Genomic DNA, 17722 nt, shown 5'->3' with positions numbered 1-17722 from the left:
CTTCTGCATGCTGCTGGTGTTACTGAGGATACACAAACAAAAGGCACCTGCACCCTCAGGGTAAACACCTGGAAACAGGTCTTCTCTTTCAATTTAGAAGAACAGCATTCAACTACCATTAATGTAGTATAGTGGTGGTCTTTTTATTTGTAGGACAGACTAGATAGGATATATGCATCAAAAATCTGATAGATACAGGTCACTGCACCAACAAATCTTCTCTGAAACTTTTTTCTTGCACTTTGAGTGGGATGTTGTGGCTTTTAACCTGCAGTTTTATCTTTGAGGTAGGTAGATATACACACACAAAAATTTAGAATGTAGGAATTGATAAACTAGAAATCTTGAAAGCTGTTTAGTGAATGGGGAGTCACTTTGTCTGTGTGCCTTTGAACATTACAAAATTGTTCCTATGTAATTTTTTACATGTTATGTAATAAAATGTGGGAATTTTCAACCTCAGTTTCTCAATATCTTCTTGTGCTTACTGTTTAGTTATCTCTTTTGCTTTGGCACTGTCATCTTTAGGAATTACCCAGTTTTGTTTAGCTTTTTAGTTACCAAGTCTCCTGCTGTTCCCTGTGTAAAGTTGGATTGCTGACGTACCATAGAAAGCAGGAAGGTGTTTTCTGTAGGGACTTCATGTCTGAATGAAGATCTTGACCTTTATTGGTCCAGAATTTAGTATTGTCTGCAGGAGGTCATTTTTAGTATTTTTTTCCCTGCACTTTCAGAATTGCCTAGAATACTCTTCAAACATGTAAGTATAGACACCTTTGTAGTACTGCCATCTTCTGTGCTACTAGTTTCTTCTTGGAGTCAGGTGTTAGAGCAGTGATTAGGTAAATTTTAAGAATAAAAATAACTTTTATAAAAGCCTCTGCCAAACAGGTTTGTGCATTCTAGCTGTTTATATTTATAGTCATGCATGCAACTTACCGATGGCAGAACAGATCCAAAATAGTAGGTTTGTAGGACCTGTTAGTAAATCAAACAGGTAAGACTCTTCTAGGGAAGGTCATAGTTCTTGTATGCTTATACTGTTTTTTTGAGAGAAATAGGATGCATGAATAACCTGGCTGATATTGCTCATCTTCACTTGCAGGTCTTTAAACTCAGACACCTTTTATATTCAGAACTTTTGGGTCTAGATTTGGTATTCAGAGAAGTAGTAGTGACTTGCTTGTGTTTGATTCACTAGACTGAGTTCTGATATGTTAGTGTCCTAGGCAGATAAATGATATAGAAACTTCATCCTTTAAAAGGGGCAGAGAAAGACCTAGTTATAGGAGGTACCAAAGTGAAGGCAGAACTTGGCATTTTCTTTGTAGCTCCGAGTTGTTGTTTCACTTCTTTATACTTACTTATTCCAGGAAAACCCATCCCAGATTTTTCAAGGGATGTGCTGACAAAGTTTATTTTATTTCTAGGCTCTCGGATTTCTGTATGCATCTGGTCTAGGAGTCAATTCTAGTCAAGCTAAGGTAACTTAAAAATCTTCAGTGTGTTCTTGTGTATTTTATCTTGGAGGCAGATGTTAAATAACCAGTGATTCTTTTTTAAGGCCCTGGTGTATTACACTTTTGGAGCTTTAGGAGGAAACCTGATCGCCCATATGATTTTGGTAAGTAAGATAGTTAAAAACTTCACATTTTTAAGAACTTTTTGTACTCTTAAATTTTTAATATGAGGTCTGCACTCATGTGAATACACTGTCCAAATAGCAGCTCATCATGCATGCATTAGACAGGCAATGGTGTCTTCCGTGTCATTCTTTGTGAAATCAAAGAAAAGTCTGGTAATTTTAAGCTGTGAATTTAGATCAAACATGCTTACATCTCTTGACTTAAAGCAGAAGTGTCAGACTTTCTATTTTTATGGATTAATGAGAAGTGTGAAATCTTTGCAGAAGATGCTGGTTTAATCAGTAGTTTGAGTTGTAAGATAAATAAAGTGCAACGTATGTAAGTAAAAGGCTTTAGGTTCTCACCCCTAAGTATCATTCTGCTTATTTACTTTTTCCTGAGTCATAGTTGAAGAAAATTTGCTATACATAACCTTTAATGCTACCAGTCAGTTGCTTTTAATGCAGACAAAGTACACATGTAGCCTTTGTTTTACCTATTGTCTCATCAAATTTTGCTTAACTAGTGTGAAAACAGATTGGAACCTGTGAAGCAATATGTTGTCAAATAACCATCAGGCCCATATTTTTATATTTTCCTTTCTAGGGTTACCGGTACTGGGCTGGAATAGGAGTTCTTCAGAGTTGTGAATCTGCTCTCACTCACTACAGACTTGTAGCTAATCATGGTAAAAACTTTCTACTAGACTAATGTTCTTGACTTTTTATGTGTTTCTGAATCATTCAGCTAGAAAATACTAGAACTATACTATCAATACAAATAGTTAATAACAAGCTATCTGTCTGGCTCTGAATAACTATATGCTATTTTTATTTCTTCTATTGAAGTATCTTTAATTCTTAAGAAAGTGTCAAAGTATTTCATTCTATCTGAGTAACAGTTTGAAGCTCCATAGAGATCTGTTTTTCTAAGTGTAATATTTCAACTGGACACAACTGTCTGAAAATTTATCTTATGTGTTTTGCAGTTGCTAGTGACATTTCTCTGACTGGTGGCACCGTGGTGCAGCGAATTCGCTTAGCAGATGAATTCGCTTCCAGTGCAGGAGCCTTACAATTACATGTGTGAAAGGTCGGATCCCTGGTGCACCGTGGTGCAGCGAATTCGCTTAGCAGATGAAGTGGAAAATCCAGGAATGGCAAGTGGAATGCTAGAAGAAGACTTGATTCAGTATTACCAATTTTTAGCAGAGAAAGGAGATGTACAAGCACAGGTAAAATGATGTTCTGGTGGCATGCAGACGTTTTCAAGAATTTCAGGAACAGCTTTATGGAAATAGAAATATGCTGGAGCTTTAGTTTTCTATTTCTACTTAATCAAACTTGTTACTATTCCCTGATAAGTTTTTATCAGGAAAAAAGATCTTGGTTTTCAGTAGAAACCAGTCAGACTAGTTTAAGGATAGCTTTAGATGTCGTGGAGAAGGCCTTTATCAAAGGAATTAGCTCTAAAAGTATACCTCCATTTCTTGCTGTTTCTGGTTTTCTGTGAGTTCTCTATGCTGCAGGGTTAGGGTTAGACCTCTCCTACACACAGTGCAGGAGAGAAATATACTAATATAGGTAGATTGTCACAATTCAACTTGCTCATATATGACGTAAGAATTAGGTAGGCAGAATTCAGTTACTATTTTGTATCTAGGACAGTCATGTCACTTATCTAGGATAAATTTCCACTTAGGCTGATGTGAAAAAGTAGGACTGTAGTTTATGAAGCAAATACGTGCCTTCAGACTTTGTGGCATATTTAGCTCTGACATGTTTCTGTCTTTGTGCATGTAATTAGCTCACTGGTATCTGTATTACTAGAAAAAAGAAGGCCCTAGGGAAAAGTGACTTGGTTGCAATGTAAAATTTATTTTTAGGTTGGCCTTGGACAGTTGCATTTGCATGGAGGAAGAGGAGTAGAGCAAAATCATCAGGTAACCTTTCTGTATATCTCTGATGTGTATTGCACTTGACTGAGAAAGTATAGCTGTTAGAACACAGTGAGTAAAAATTATTTAAGTACCACCTTAAAGTATTTACTGAACCAGACTATTGAAATCATTAAAACTTAATTCATTCAATAAAACTTAACCTTACATGCGTAGTACACGGGGCTGATTTTCTTACACAGTTAGTTTAAGACTAATCATCTTAGAAATGAGGAAGTCAAAGACAAAGACCAGCTTTTCATGAAGTAATACTTGAAACTGGCTAAGCTTTTGTATATGTAGTAGAATCTAAAGGTTGCACAGTGCAACTTTCATTACTAAATATATTAAGTGTGTGTAGAAAATAGAACTTCTGCTGATGTAAGCCAAACTAGCTACTGGTTATAGAAGTTAAAAAAACTAACCTCTCCTTAAACTATGTATTAAAAAAATAGAGAGCTGAGGATTATTTCAGACTCAGCTACCACCCAGAAATTATTTAACAGTCATCACATCTAACATACCTTAAGTTTACTCTCTTTAATCATCCAGACATGTATTGAATGGTCAGAATGAGTATAATCAAGTTAAACTGGAATGGGAACTGATAGATGTCTTTTAAATAGGATTTGGAGGTACAATAAGGAAATAAGATTTTCCTGTGTAGGTTGTGCCAGGTAGCAGTTGTAGTTGTTTGGGTTTTTTTCCCTTTGCTTTGTGGAATACACTGAGGGATTGCTGCTCAATACTCAGATTGTAAAGGGGAAACCCTGTTACAAATGCTAATTTAGGTGGGACTGATCACTCTTACCCCTCATAGAACCTGGTAGCTTGGCAAACAACCTATTTGCCACTGCTCTCCGTTTGCAAGAAAAGGTACTCAAATCATCATTATCAGTGGCTAAAATACTTGTTTTCTTCCCTATAGCGAGCATTTGAGTACTTCAATCAAGCAGCTAATGCTGGAAATTCACATGCCATGGCCTTTCTAGGAAAGGTAAGGTGAACACTCTCAAAAGTAATTAAATTGACTGCCTTTCATTGAATAATAACAATTATTTCCTACTTTTTTATATGAGGCAGTCTAAAACATGAATGCTGGAATCCAGTTACTTCTGTTTAGTTACTGTTTGAGTGGTCCTGCAGTATTTGAGTGTTGTAGTATGTTATGCCTAGTCTAAATTTTCTACTTACTCTTTCATTCTTGGAACTTCTAGGGTTTTTTCTAAATAGTGCTTGAGCTAGATTTTTTTTTTAGTAGTTAAATTCTGAAATGCCCTTTTTCTGTGGTGGAGTTTGAAACTCTGATTAGGTCACTATGTTCTTAAATACAGCACATGAGGAACAGCTGGGCTTCTCAGAATTTTGTCTAAATACTATGTTCAGGAAGGAAAGGGGAAAAGACATCTGTATTCTTATTCTGTGTAGAGAACTGAGGCACCTGAGTCAGAGTTGCCAATAGGTCTGCATCTACTCTGAACCAAACCTGGAGTCTGTCTGCAAGGTGGGCCATTGTATCAGTTTTCTCAGATTTAAGTCAGTTTTTAAATCTAAAACATGATTGACAAGCTGCTTTTGGTGATGTTAATGTCATTTTGCTTAGAAAGGTATTTAGGTCATTTGCCTGAGATCTGGATTGCAGACTGCCTTCACCCTGTGAGGAGCTAAATCCTTATTTCTCCATTTGAGTACCCTCTAAGGTTAGGCAGCATCTAGCTTATCTCTTTCAGGCTGTCACTGCCATAGAGGATGCAAAATTGATTCCTTAGAGGATGAAAGAAAAGAGCATAATGTAGTGGTCCAGGGACCTGACAGGAGATACTGCAGTCTCAAGCTTTCTGTACTTGCTTGACTGTTTTGTATCTAATAAATGCTGAAATTAACATGAGATCATATGAACAGGATTTAGTAACCAGATTTTTGCTGTTTTCAACAAATATTTTAACTGCCAGTATATTTTGACTTCCATTGGTCTTGCAAGATTTTTGCCTGATTACTTACTCTTCACTGCACAATGGTAGAACTTGAAAATTAAGGGTATTTTAATGAAAACTTTTATTTTTATGGGCAGTTCACTATACATGAGAAAGTTATCCCTCTGAATCTGTATTTTACAGCATAAAGACATATTTTCTGCTTCTGGACAAGTTCTTTAATGATTATTTAGTAATGCAATAGTCAGAATAGTCTGATAGTACAATAGACTCCCTCTCATATGCAAAGTGAAGATGCTTCATAAACTCCAACCTGACTTCTGCAGCTGTTTCTCAATAATGCCTTTCTCTTTCAGATGTACTCAGAAGGAAGTGATGTTGTACCTCAGAGCAATGAAACAGCTCTTCAGTATTTCAAGAAAGCTGCTGACATGGTATGATTATCTGTAAGCTAGAAATACATCATATGCTTTAAAAAATTTATTCACTTGGAAATGCTGCAAATACTTCTTTTTTGTGCACTCCATGTGTATACACCTACTCCCAATTTCTGTCATCTAAGATGTCAGAAATTTCCTCTCATTCTGTTTGTGGTGCTGGCATCAGTATGAAATACTGCCCACCTAAATAGCCTGCAATTTTATTAAGTGTAAATTTTTATCAATCTGAAGCTGTCTTGACATGGAAATTTACAGTGTACTGATGCTATTTTATTTTAGTTCTGGTTTGTGGTCAATGAATAGATCATGGCTTTGGATTTATACCTCTCACCTCATTGGGATGTTTGGTTCTTGGCTGTCAGTCCCATGACTGATCCCTTGACAGCAGCATTTGTGGAGTCCTCCAGGGAAGTTATTTAGTATGTGAAACACAGTAGATGAAGTTCTGAAGGGACTGTGCTAAGAGAACTGTCATCATGGTCAGTAATGCAACCCATGAGACAGCTACCAATCTGCCCTTAAATTAAGACATTCTCAGAGTTCCTGCAGTTGTTTTGGAAGCTTCTGTGGTATCCAGAATATTTCAAACTTGGAAAAACTAAAGATGAATAAGCTCTTAATGACACCTTTCTGTATGTGTGGGTTCTATATCTCGTACATATGACATTTTGAAAGTGCACAGTAGACTTTCCTAACTATTGTTGAAAGCTTTTAATTTTTCTGTTAATCACTGGTGTAGTTACTGATTAAAAGTTACTAAAGAGGGTGTTTTTCTCCCCAAATTACTATAAATTACTAGGAGCAAACTTACAATGTAAATCTATCTTAAGCAGTTTTTGGTTTATGGATGTTAAAGAAACGCCAGATTTGAAAGATGTAGTGGTAGGTTTTTCCTTCCTTTGCAGAATTGTTTTCTTGTGTTTCTAGGGCAATCCAGTTGGACAGAGTGGACTAGGAATGGCTTACCTCTATGGAAGAGGTGTTCCAGTGGTAAGCTTTTGACAGTCATCTTTCTAATCATAGGGTGTTATAATATAACTTCTTGAAAATGTTGCTGAAGCTATTAGAAATACTTAGCAGTGTGTGTTCTTAGTAGAAATTCTGAACCTTGCTCTAATTTTCTTGTGAAATAAAACAAATTGAACTGTCCCCATTTTGTGTAATTTGTGTGAGTGGAGGAACACTCTGAAACTTGCAATTAGTTAATTTGACTTGTTGCTTTTCCCACAAGGTTTTTTGATAGATATATTTAGCTATGCTAGCAGATATTCAGAAGTTGAATTAGCCTAAAGTTAAGGAAATAAATAATTTTTCTAGAAACTGAACAGGGCATCCATTCTGTTTAAGCATAACTATTCATAGCAGTGCTATACATGGATGCTGGCTTTGAGATAGTTGTATACTTAAAACATACTAATTTCATTGTAAGCTATTTCATTTTTTGTTTCCAAATGTTGATCGGGGGAATATTTTTGCACTAGAACATCTTGCTGTAATGTTTCTGTAGTCTAGATCTGTCCATGCACTTAGACCTGTGCACACACAAAGAATCATAGAATCTGCCGAGTTGGAAGGGACCCAGGATCATCAAGTCCAACTCACACTTTATTGAAACTGTGGTGTATTGCAATGCTCTGATTACTGAACCAAATCTTTCTGCAGAACCATGAGCTAGCACTGAAGTATTTCCAGAAGGCTGCAGAACAGGGATGGGTTGATGGACAACTTCAGCTAGGCTCCATGTATTACAGTAAGTGGCATCAAAACGATGCTTTGCCTGGTCTAAGCATCTGCGCTTTCAGTGACTGTTCACTAGGTGGCACTAGAAATGTAGATAGCCTGCCTGTAGAGTGGTCTTGCAGCACTGAAATTATGATTCTTTTTCTTTTCCCTAACACTTCCATAACGTTTTTCTTTAATAATTTTAAAGAGTAAGTACATATTATATTTCATACAACTCTGATTTTCAAGAGGAATTAATAGAAATAACTTTTTAATTTTTGTTTTTAGATGGCATTGGAGTCAAGAGAGACTATAAACAAGCTTTGAAATATTTTAACTTGGCCTCCCAGGGTGGCCACATTCTGGCTTTTTATAATCCATGGCTCAATGCATGCTACTGGCACTGGAGTGATGCGATCCTGTCATACTGCTGTTGAGGTAAGGTCAGCCCTTTTTAAAGATAAAATAATTCTGATTTGTAAAAGGTTGGCTATCACCACATCAGCTTACACAGAAAATTTGTCTTAGATAAATCCACTGGTAACTGGAGAGTCAATGCTATTAAGTGAGTTGTATTACCAATTCCTTTGTATCCCATGAGAAAAATCTTTATTTTTATGTTGATACAAGTTTTGTATTTGCTTCAGTTAACTTTGAGGAAAATCAGACAGAGCGTAATACAAAACAAACACTGGATAATTTATCATTACTGAATTATTCATTCAGACATGGGTTTAAGTGTAACAAAAAAGCTGGTATTAAGAATAGCTTTGACAAAGCATCTAAGTCTTGGCATGTATTTGCTTAGTAAGCCTGTCTTAAGCAGTGAGTTTATCTGTCAAGTTTTTCCTGTGAAATGTAAGTATTTTGAACAGGCATTTGAATATTAAAGGTCTTTGTAAAACCTAAATTCCTTGAAGTTCCTGACAGTCACTATTCTCCCCTTTTTTTTTCCTCTTCAGTTGTTTAAGAATGTATGTGAGCGGGGTCGTTGGTCTGAGAGACTGATGACTGCCTACAACAGCTATAAAGATGGGGATCAAATTCTGCTGTGGTTCAATATCTTCTTCTGGCAGAACAAGGCTACGAAGTTGCACAAAGCAATGCTGCTTTCATACTTGATCAGAGTAAGGACCTGAAAGTTTTGGGTATTGGAGTTGCCTGCACTAACACATTTAGCAGAATGCTGGGGTGTCTGCAGATATAATTGTATAGCTCTTGTTCAGTTAGAATTTCAGTGAGACTTTTGTCCTCTTTTCTGCTTTTCAGACCTGGAAGCAGTTTTTAATTTTCATCTCTAAGGATAGCTTTCTGGCCTGTAAGTTAGAATACACTTAGTTCTGAGGTAGGAGATTTAAAAAAATACAGGGATTGGCAGAGAGGACTTTACAGACTTTCCCCGGTGCTAATTTTTTTTTTCCCCTGGACTTCCTAAAGAAACCAACAAAACCACATTTTATTTTAAATCTATAAAGTAAGAAATTACTAGTTTTACTTTTGCCTTTACTTTGCATAAAAGCATCAGTTTTAATTTATTCATTAATCTCATGAGAGATAAGATTCTTTTCTCAGGACTCTTTTTTTTTTTTTTTTCCCCTCCAGATGTTGTGTAACTTTATTTATACTGCTCTTGAAGGCAGGGATGAAGAGTGGCCAGTTGGTTCTGTTAGATTTGAAAATCTTATCCCAGGTCTCTACTGCAACTACATGGCTAAGAACCTGGAATTTTCAGAGTTTATTGTCATAGGGAGAACAGTGGAAGTTGCAGTGACAAATCTTCCCAGAAACTATAAACCACAGTAATTTAATCTTTCTGGATCTCAAATCCAGAAATCTACGGTATCTCATTACCAGCTTTAGGGCTTTTTAGGGCTTTGTATCTTAATGTAAAAATCAGCTTTTCATGGCTGATGCGTTAAGATAATATCATAATTTCCAGTTAGCAATTTTCAAAGGTGCCCTTAGTAATACATCTTTAGGTAAGCTACAGAAATTACAGTCTTGCTGGGAGTGCATTGTTGCAAAGAAATATTGTCTTCACCGAGTTAAAATTGTGGTTGTTGTTACTTCAGATATAACTGCATCTTCACTGGAGATGAATTTAAATTTTTTAATACACTTTTACCAGAAAATCTCTGTCAACTGTAAGGTAATATGGCTGAAACATATTAACAACTGCAAGTGAAAAATATAAATTCTTGAACTGTAGAAGTCTGATAGCTCAGCCACCCTCAATTTGTGACATGGGCAAGTAAATTAACTTCTGCTGGAAGCAGCTGTATTACTGCTGTGTGAGATATGCGGTCTCTGGCTGGTTAGGGAGTTAAAGCCTTGGTTTTACTTGACTAGTCTTGGGTTTATGTGGTCAGACTAAAATAGCTTAGCCTTGTATTTGAGTGCACCTTAGACAGAGCCAGAATTATGTGCTCTCAAGACTTGCATTTTCTGGCTTCTTCAAGTATGCTTCAGAATTTCCTAGAGCAGGAATGAGAGAGGCTTAGTAAGCAATATTTTGGGGTGAAATGATACAGTTTGTTACTGTTTCTTACCTGAGCAGATACACAGCAAGACCATATAAATAAAAGGGTGATTTGCAAATTTCAGGTGGGTTAATTTTTGTTTGTACTATAGCACAGATTACTTCAAGTCTTTAATTCATTTCAGCAGACTTTATAAAAGCATAGGAGGTTTTTTGCAGTCTTGTATGCATATATCATGCTCCTATTTAAGTGAATTACTTTCTTCTCTAGAAGAAGCTAGCATAGTAGGGAGACAAATGAAACCTATCCTCGGGCTTTGCTTCACTGGAATAGAGCAGCTTCACAAGGTATGTCCATACCTCAAAATTCCAATTAGTTTATTTTTAATAGTGCCTTTAATGTTTGATTTCATGTTTTTGTGAAACAGGGAAGGAAGAAAAGCTTACTTCCTTCTGTTGAATGTTAATAATTTCACATAGGATAGTTGCTGTTCTTTGTTAGTTAAAAGAACTACAGCACAAGTGTACATTTTGCCATTCAATGTGGAAATTACACAGCAGTGTTAAATAGTGTTAGGGAATGTTTACACTGACGTTAGACACCAAGAACCTGTAGGATTTTAGTAGATTGTAATTTCCTATTCAAAGCAAGCAAAACTCAGTGATGGAGAATGCGTCTTAGTTATCCAGCCAATCCCAGTTTAAACTCTGGTGCTTGTTATACAACCCTAAAATAGACAAAACTAACATAATCATTAAATATGTCATTCTAGGTCTCAAATTTTCATACAAGTATGTCTGCTAGTTTTTTGCTGAAGAGCAAGTCTGTGTTGCAAGTGGAGCCTAAGAGTTTTGTCTGAAAATCTCCAGCCCTACTTGGCTTTTGACAGAAAGTCAGAAACTGATAATGGAATAGTCAAGTATGCAGTTGTCAAATAATGATGAGAGTCTTTGAAGCTGTCAGTGGCTCTGTTCTAAACACAAAGCTGAAGGCCTTAATGATCATCTAAGAAATGAAAACTTTTTCTGTAATAAGTGACTTTGAACAACATGATACAGCTTTTCAACTGATGCCACTAAATAGTTGGTACTGGGAAAAGGACTTTATTGGAAGTAGAAATTGGTTGCATTTTGCTTAGCTAAACCCAATTTAAAAAGAAACAAACAAAACCAAATAAACACCCAACTAAAAAAAAAAAATCAGTTGAACAAAAAACTGTGAGAGACAGGAAAGGAAAGGAAATCAGTTTTGCAAACTGTGGAAAGAAATACTAAAGCTCTTACTGCATCTTCATATGAAACTAAAAGGCTTTATTCTCCTAGTTATTTTCTTTTTTTGTTGTTGTTTCTTGGCTTGTAGGATATACTGTTGCAAGAATTAAACTTGGAGATTACCATTTTTATGGGTTTGGTACTGATGTTGATTATGAAACTGCATTTATTCACTATCGACTGGCATCAGAGCAACAGCAACAGTGCTCAAGCAATGTTCAATTGGGCTACATGCATGAGAAGGGATTGGGCATCAAGCAGGTGAGTAGACTGTAGGCTGATAGCCTGCCTCATTACAATGCATTTACTAATATTACATAAATCCATAACCACCAGTGGGCTTTGGCAACCATATTACCACTTGGTAGGAATTAGCATTGTTTCCCAGTACACTGATAGCAAATAGATGTATATCCACTTAACACGTATGTAAAGAAGTGAGGCCAGACAGAGCAAAACTATTTCAAGAATTATTAAGATTGGCAAGAGTGCTATATGCTAGAAATAATGTTTTTCAAGACATGCAAAGTGTAATGAAATGGATGCAAAGCAAATCTATGGTTCTGAGTATTTTGGCACAAGATCCATCAAGAACCATCAGGCATACTGTAGTGTAACTGGGAGAACTTGGTTCTGTGTACTACTCTGGTGTTTTATTTTTATGCTTAGTGTGATGTTGGAGACATTAGAGAGTACTAGAGTTACTTGAGTATGTACCTTATTTACAGCACATGGGTTTGAAGTTCTTCAAAACTGAGCTTTGTATTTTATAAACTTTAGGATATCCATCTTGCAAAAAAGATTCTATGACATGGCAGCTGAAGCAAGCCCCAGATGCTCAGGTTCCAGTCTCCTAGCACTTTGCAAGCTTGGAGTGATTTATTCCCTGCAGTATTTACGAGAAATCAATGTAAGTAACTAACAGGAAAAGCAACAAATGTGTTTTTCATGTTTAAAAGAAGCTTGAGTTGTAATCTTACTTAAGTAAAAGTCTTAATTGAGCCTTCTGAAAACCTTCTGTATTTTGTGTTGTTGCATATTAAGAAAGCTACTGAAGCTGTGGTTCCCATTTCTTACTTCTGTAATTGTGTGAAACTGAAATGTACACAGCCAGTTTCTTTTATGCTGGTCTTCTCTTGAAGAGAATTTTCCTAACCCATTTGACTGTTCTCTTCATGACCATGGTGCTGTGAAAGTTAAGCAAGATGATTGCAATGATATAATCGCTGTTCAGGAAAAAAAGAAAGTTTTCTGTAGCCCTGAGTCTAATGCTTATATTCAGCTATAACAATCCCACTTAAATTGTATTAGATTTCTATGGGAAAAAATTATTTGTGTTAGATTAGCTATTAGGCAGAGCTTCTGCTAAGTGGTGGCACTGAAAAAAAATACATGCCTGGAGTTTAAATGAATTATTTCCATACAGTGTCTGAGATATTTCTCCATATTCTGACATTTTACTGCCTTTTCAACTACTTCCATACCATTTGAATGTATTATTACTTCCTAGAGCAAATGCAAGTTTAGGCAACTCAGCTAGGTTTAACAAAGTTTAATAGTTTTGAGACTGAGGACTTTGAAGAGTAGGTATTCAAAATTCTATGTATCAATTGAGCAACTACCCGTGTAGCACTCTCAGAGGCTGGTATGCAGAAGACAAATATTCCAAGTTTTAAGTCTGATGATGCAGACTTAAATTGACAATAACTCTGTAATACCATCAGATATAGTAGTGAAGCATAAAGTTTTCACTGGCTGATGTGTATGCAAATGGCAGTCTGATAAAGTGGCAGATCAATCAAAATCACTTGATGATCACTTTAACTTCTTTGTACCTTATTCCCAAAAACCTCAGCATTGCACCTCGACAAGTGTCCTGGGACTTACTGTTTTGTTATTCTTGGTGGTTTGCTGATGTCTTCTGAATTGGCTGGACTGATCAGTTCACTGCCTCTGTGTCTGTGATACTTCTTTTTCTTTAAGGCAATTAATATGGTTACATGCCTCATTTTTATTTAATTTGTGTACATTAATGCTCTGTATATCAGAGCCACAAAATGACATATCAAGAACCTTCACCTCTAGAACAGAGAATAGAACAGCTCATCCTATGTAGCATAGCTCTTACTCCGAGTGGCATTTATTTGGGGAATTAAGGATGTAATAATACTGTTTTTTCTGGGAGGAAAATGGCTACTGAAGTTTTCAAAATTGTACTTTAAAATGAAAAACGTTGCAAGTCAAATTTCAAATCAAAGTAACTTCCCTTTCTTTCTTATTGACATGATGATGTCAACTTCTTGTTTCTTAGATAAGGGAGATATTTTCACATATTGATATGGACCAGCTCTTGGGGCCTGAGTGGGACCTTTACCTTATGACCATCATCGCCTTGCTTCTGGGAACGATTATAGCTTACAGACAAAGGCAACATCAGGCACTTCCCAGACCAGCAGGACTACGGCCAGCTGTGCCTCAACAAGAACCACCACCAGAGCATCAACCACCACAATAGCAACAAGAGCCTCAGTGAAAGAACTGGATTTTTCCAAAAGGAACAATTTTCATTGTGATTTAGAACTTTGGATCAATGATCCCTCCCCCAAAAGAGGCACAAAAAAATTTAAAAAAAAAAAAAAAAAAAAAGTCTGAAAGCTGCTTAGAATGATGCCTTTTCAGGGATAAGAAAATTCTTTGAAACTGATTTGAATGTTATTTCAGTGCCAATGGAATAACACTATGGCTTTTTTCATGGAAACACAAGAGTGCTACTACAAAAATGTTGCCTGCTGTATCTAGTTCCTCTTTATTCAGAGTCCTTTTCATTTTCTAGAGAGAGCAGAAGGCTATCATTGGAAGGTTTTTGCCTACTTTATAGCAGTTGCCCTATATAAAATTAATCACAATAAAAATTTTCTGGCAAACTTTAGTCCAAGAAGATGAACTATATTCAAACCTCTAAAAAGATAAGCTGTATCAACTTCTCTTCTTATCTGCATCCCAAATATTTCTAGAATCCTTATGTCATAATTTCTTAATATTTCTTGCTCTTAGGTCTTCTATGCAGTTTTGAATGATTTAACATAGATTATTTACAAAAGCTGTAAAATTAAGCCATCAAACATACCATTCTCCACTTTGGGTATTTTTCTGTTTGTTTGTTTTGAGTATTTTCCTCTATTCCCCTTAGACTAGACAGTTCTCAGCAGACAGTGTGTAGCCCAGGATGTGGATTGAGACAGACTGGGTCTGTAAAGCTCAACAGCTGAAAACTACCCACACAGTGCCCAGGTCTTGCAGTGTTCTGAAACTTTTGTAGTCTGTGTAACTTTCACATAAAACCAAATTGGTAGTTTAAATTCTTTAAACTTTCTCTTACAAAGATGGTGAATCTAGATTGCAGAAAGCACCAGTATTATTATGGACACTGAAGAAAGGACAGAGCCTGAAATCTCAGTGAGTTAACTTTTTTGTTGTTGTTGTTGCTGTGTTTAGAGCTGGAAGTTCTCCATTTAATTTTTAACAAACTTATAAGTGATTTGCACTGCAAGAAGGAAATGTATGTGGTATCTCCTTTGTGCATCTTTTTAATGCATCTACAGAAAGGCCCCCAGACATGCATACTCTCTACAAAAAGGCATGGGCTTATGTCAGTGATGCTACTGTGAAGTTTGGCTGACTGATAAAAATGGTGTGTTAGATTACAGCAGTGCTCTGGCTGTCATCAACCACTCTTGTACCTGGCATACATGAAAAGTTAAAATAACATCTCTGGCTGTGCCATCTGGAGGAACCCTTGTAATAAGAAAATCCAAAGGGAAAGAAGGCTAAAGGTTGATGGCTTCTTGATACCAACAGGTCAGTGCAAAGGCCTTTTAATGAGTTTAAAGAGTTTGACCTGTGGACTGATGTTTTTAGACTGCAAGAGGAATCTCCACTTCGTAACTATTTTTATTGGACTATGATTTCAGGGTTGGGGGTGGGAAGCTGTGGGAGAACAGCTTAGGGGCAAGAAATGCTGAAATTTCTGTTCTTATTTACCAGTGGAAGTTTAAATATTTGTTTCTATACTAGCTTTAAACACTCTGAATATACTGTCTTGAAGCTGAATGAAATACAAATGAGGCTTTAGCTGCTTTCTGACAAAATGTTTTGTTTAAAGGGTTAAGGGTTTCCTTTCATACAAATATTTTTCTGGTGGATTGGCAGAAACATATCAATACATTTTCTTTAGAATTGAGTTTGGTATGGTTTCATACTTAGTACATTTGTAAGGAGATTGTTGCACGATCTGTAGTTTGGCAAGAAGATAAGCAATACACTCGTCTGCAAATTGAAATGTCATGGGTGACTAGTATTAAAATGTAGGTAGAACTTCTCAGTACTTCAAAATGCTTATGCTGGTTTTGTGAAGACAAATCTTTGATCTTAGTTTGGAGGGTTGCAGCATGTGATAGAGGAATGTCTTGTTAAGTCTTAATCATCATTAGCAGATGGTACAGTATTGAATTTAAATGTAGTTTCTAAAATGTACAGCACTCCCCAGCTGCATTTCTAAGATATCTGTGACTTCTGAACACTCCCTCTGAAGTATTTTTGCCTCTGTCACTTAATTGCTCTTTTTAGCTTGGCATGAATAAATTAAAGACTTTATGGAAAATGTTTTTCAGTTAAATACCATTGGTTCACTGGTATTGGTCTCTTAGGATGTTTAACAGTTTTGTTACTGCATTATTCAAATGTTTTGCTTGTTTGAGCTACTAAAACTAAATTCTAAAAGCTCTATCCTGTTTGCATGAGAATCTCTCATCATTGCTGCTATGTGACAGTTGACTGTCAGCAAACCTGTTGCATTTTTACGTCCAAAACATCAGCAGAAGAAAATGACTGAAGATCAGCAAGTTATTTCACTTTAAAGAACTGCTTTTTGAAGAAGCAATAAGGAAGTCTTCTCCTGCTTTTTTCCCTTCCACCAAATTACTACCACTAACTTTTTCAGATGACATTCATTTGAATGAAGTGGTAGTAATAAAAATATACTTTCCATAAGTAATGGCAAGTTAACTCAGGGATTAAAGGAATGAATGAATTTTCTAAATCACATGGCTTAAGTTTTTGTGACAATCCCTTGCTTCTCTGTTCTGGAACTCGCATTTTGAGGGAAGTGTATTTAACTCTTACTAGCAATATGTTTCTTCTTGTGCACTCATTTTATCAAGCAGCTTTTTTCCCAAAGGAGCTGGGTTGCTCAGTTTACAAGGAAGTACTGTGCCCTTTTGGTAGCACACAGGTTGTCTTACAGCTTATATACAGGAGTATTTTAGAAGGGAAACTTCATGTAAGAGAAACCTTTCTGGGTATGTTCAGGATGCTTTGAAAGGAAAAAAAAATTATTCTTTGTAGGCCAGAGTCTGCCTATCTGACCTTCCCAGAGAGATGCTCTTCTCTCCCTGCACAGAGAATGGAACTACTGAGCAGTAACTGTTGCTGATGGGTGTTTCATAAGTAGAAAAACTGTGGAAAGGTGTGGAGGAAAACATTGTTCTGCATCTCAAGTTCTCAGTCAAACACACGAGGTGTTCTTGCTGGTTGGAAGAAATGCTGGTCTGTTGAGAAAATGGGATTCTAGGTCATCACTCTGAAACTTGTCCCAGAGCTGTCTGTTGAAACAATATTCCTTGCTTTATATTGCCCATCATAGGACAATACAATAGAAGATAAGGCCTTTGATAAAGATGTCCCAGTGGGACTCTTACGAGAAAGTTTTACTCACTTTTTGTCATCTACCATAAGTCAGCTGCTCTTATTAAACACACACACGAAAAAAAAAACAAAACAAAAAACAAATGTTATTATTTTAGGAGAACTTTAAACCATGAATTGTGAAAGGACTTTTTAAGACTATGCATTATCTAGTTTCCACCTATTATATGCTAGTTTTGGCCTATAAAAGGGGGTGACACTCATCTTTGCAAGTTGCTTCCTTTTTAAAAAGGCAACAATTAACTGAAAATCTATTTTTGTTTCAGAGAATATTAAACTAAAAAGATTAAGTTTGATTTGAACTACTGCAAATGCATAAGGCAAATAGGGACTATTGGGGGGAGCCCTTTGTTTTTATCAGCTGCAGTTCTTTAAAGGGTCTTGTAGGAGTTTTGTAAATTTATTTTGTATTTAAAATCAGTATAAAGGCTGGTCAAATGTAATATAATTGTGTAAACAAATTCTGTTAATAGAAAGATGTACAGATTCATTTTGTACTGTATCTTTAATCTTGTGAAATAAAGACACCACCTGTGTGGTTACCCTCAGTG

The 17722-nt window shown here is 36.2% G+C and overlaps 1 protein-coding gene across 1 annotated transcript in view; it reads left to right on the top strand.

Moving 5' to 3' along the window:
- The window catches only part of SEL1L (SEL1L adaptor subunit of ERAD E3 ubiquitin ligase), a 29909-nt gene extending 12187 nt beyond the window's left edge, over nt 1-17722 (top strand). Inside the window, 20 exon segments of the mRNA XM_030451754.1 lie at nt 1431-1484; nt 1565-1624; nt 2232-2313; nt 2614-2648; nt 2740-2859; nt 3511-3567; nt 4490-4558; nt 5852-5929; nt 6863-6925; nt 7598-7685; nt 7946-8034; nt 8036-8095; nt 8620-8695; nt 8698-8784; nt 10408-10430; nt 10433-10484; nt 11497-11669; nt 12189-12203; nt 12205-12318; nt 13720-17722. Coding sequence (XP_030307614.1) covers nt 1431-1484; nt 1565-1624; nt 2232-2313; nt 2614-2648; nt 2740-2859; nt 3511-3567; nt 4490-4558; nt 5852-5929; nt 6863-6925; nt 7598-7685; nt 7946-8034; nt 8036-8095; nt 8620-8695; nt 8698-8784; nt 10408-10430; nt 10433-10484; nt 11497-11669; nt 12189-12203; nt 12205-12318; nt 13720-13923 — 1599 coding nt within the window. The 3' untranslated portion in view covers nt 13924-17722.

This window comes from Calypte anna, chromosome 5A (genome assembly GCF_003957555.1).
Source record: "Calypte anna isolate BGI_N300 chromosome 5A, bCalAnn1_v1.p, whole genome shotgun sequence".
Lineage (NCBI taxonomy): Eukaryota > Metazoa > Chordata > Aves > Apodiformes > Trochilidae > Calypte > Calypte anna.
Note: the sequence above shows the minus strand (reverse complement) of the source record. Positions and strands in the feature narration are given on the sequence as shown.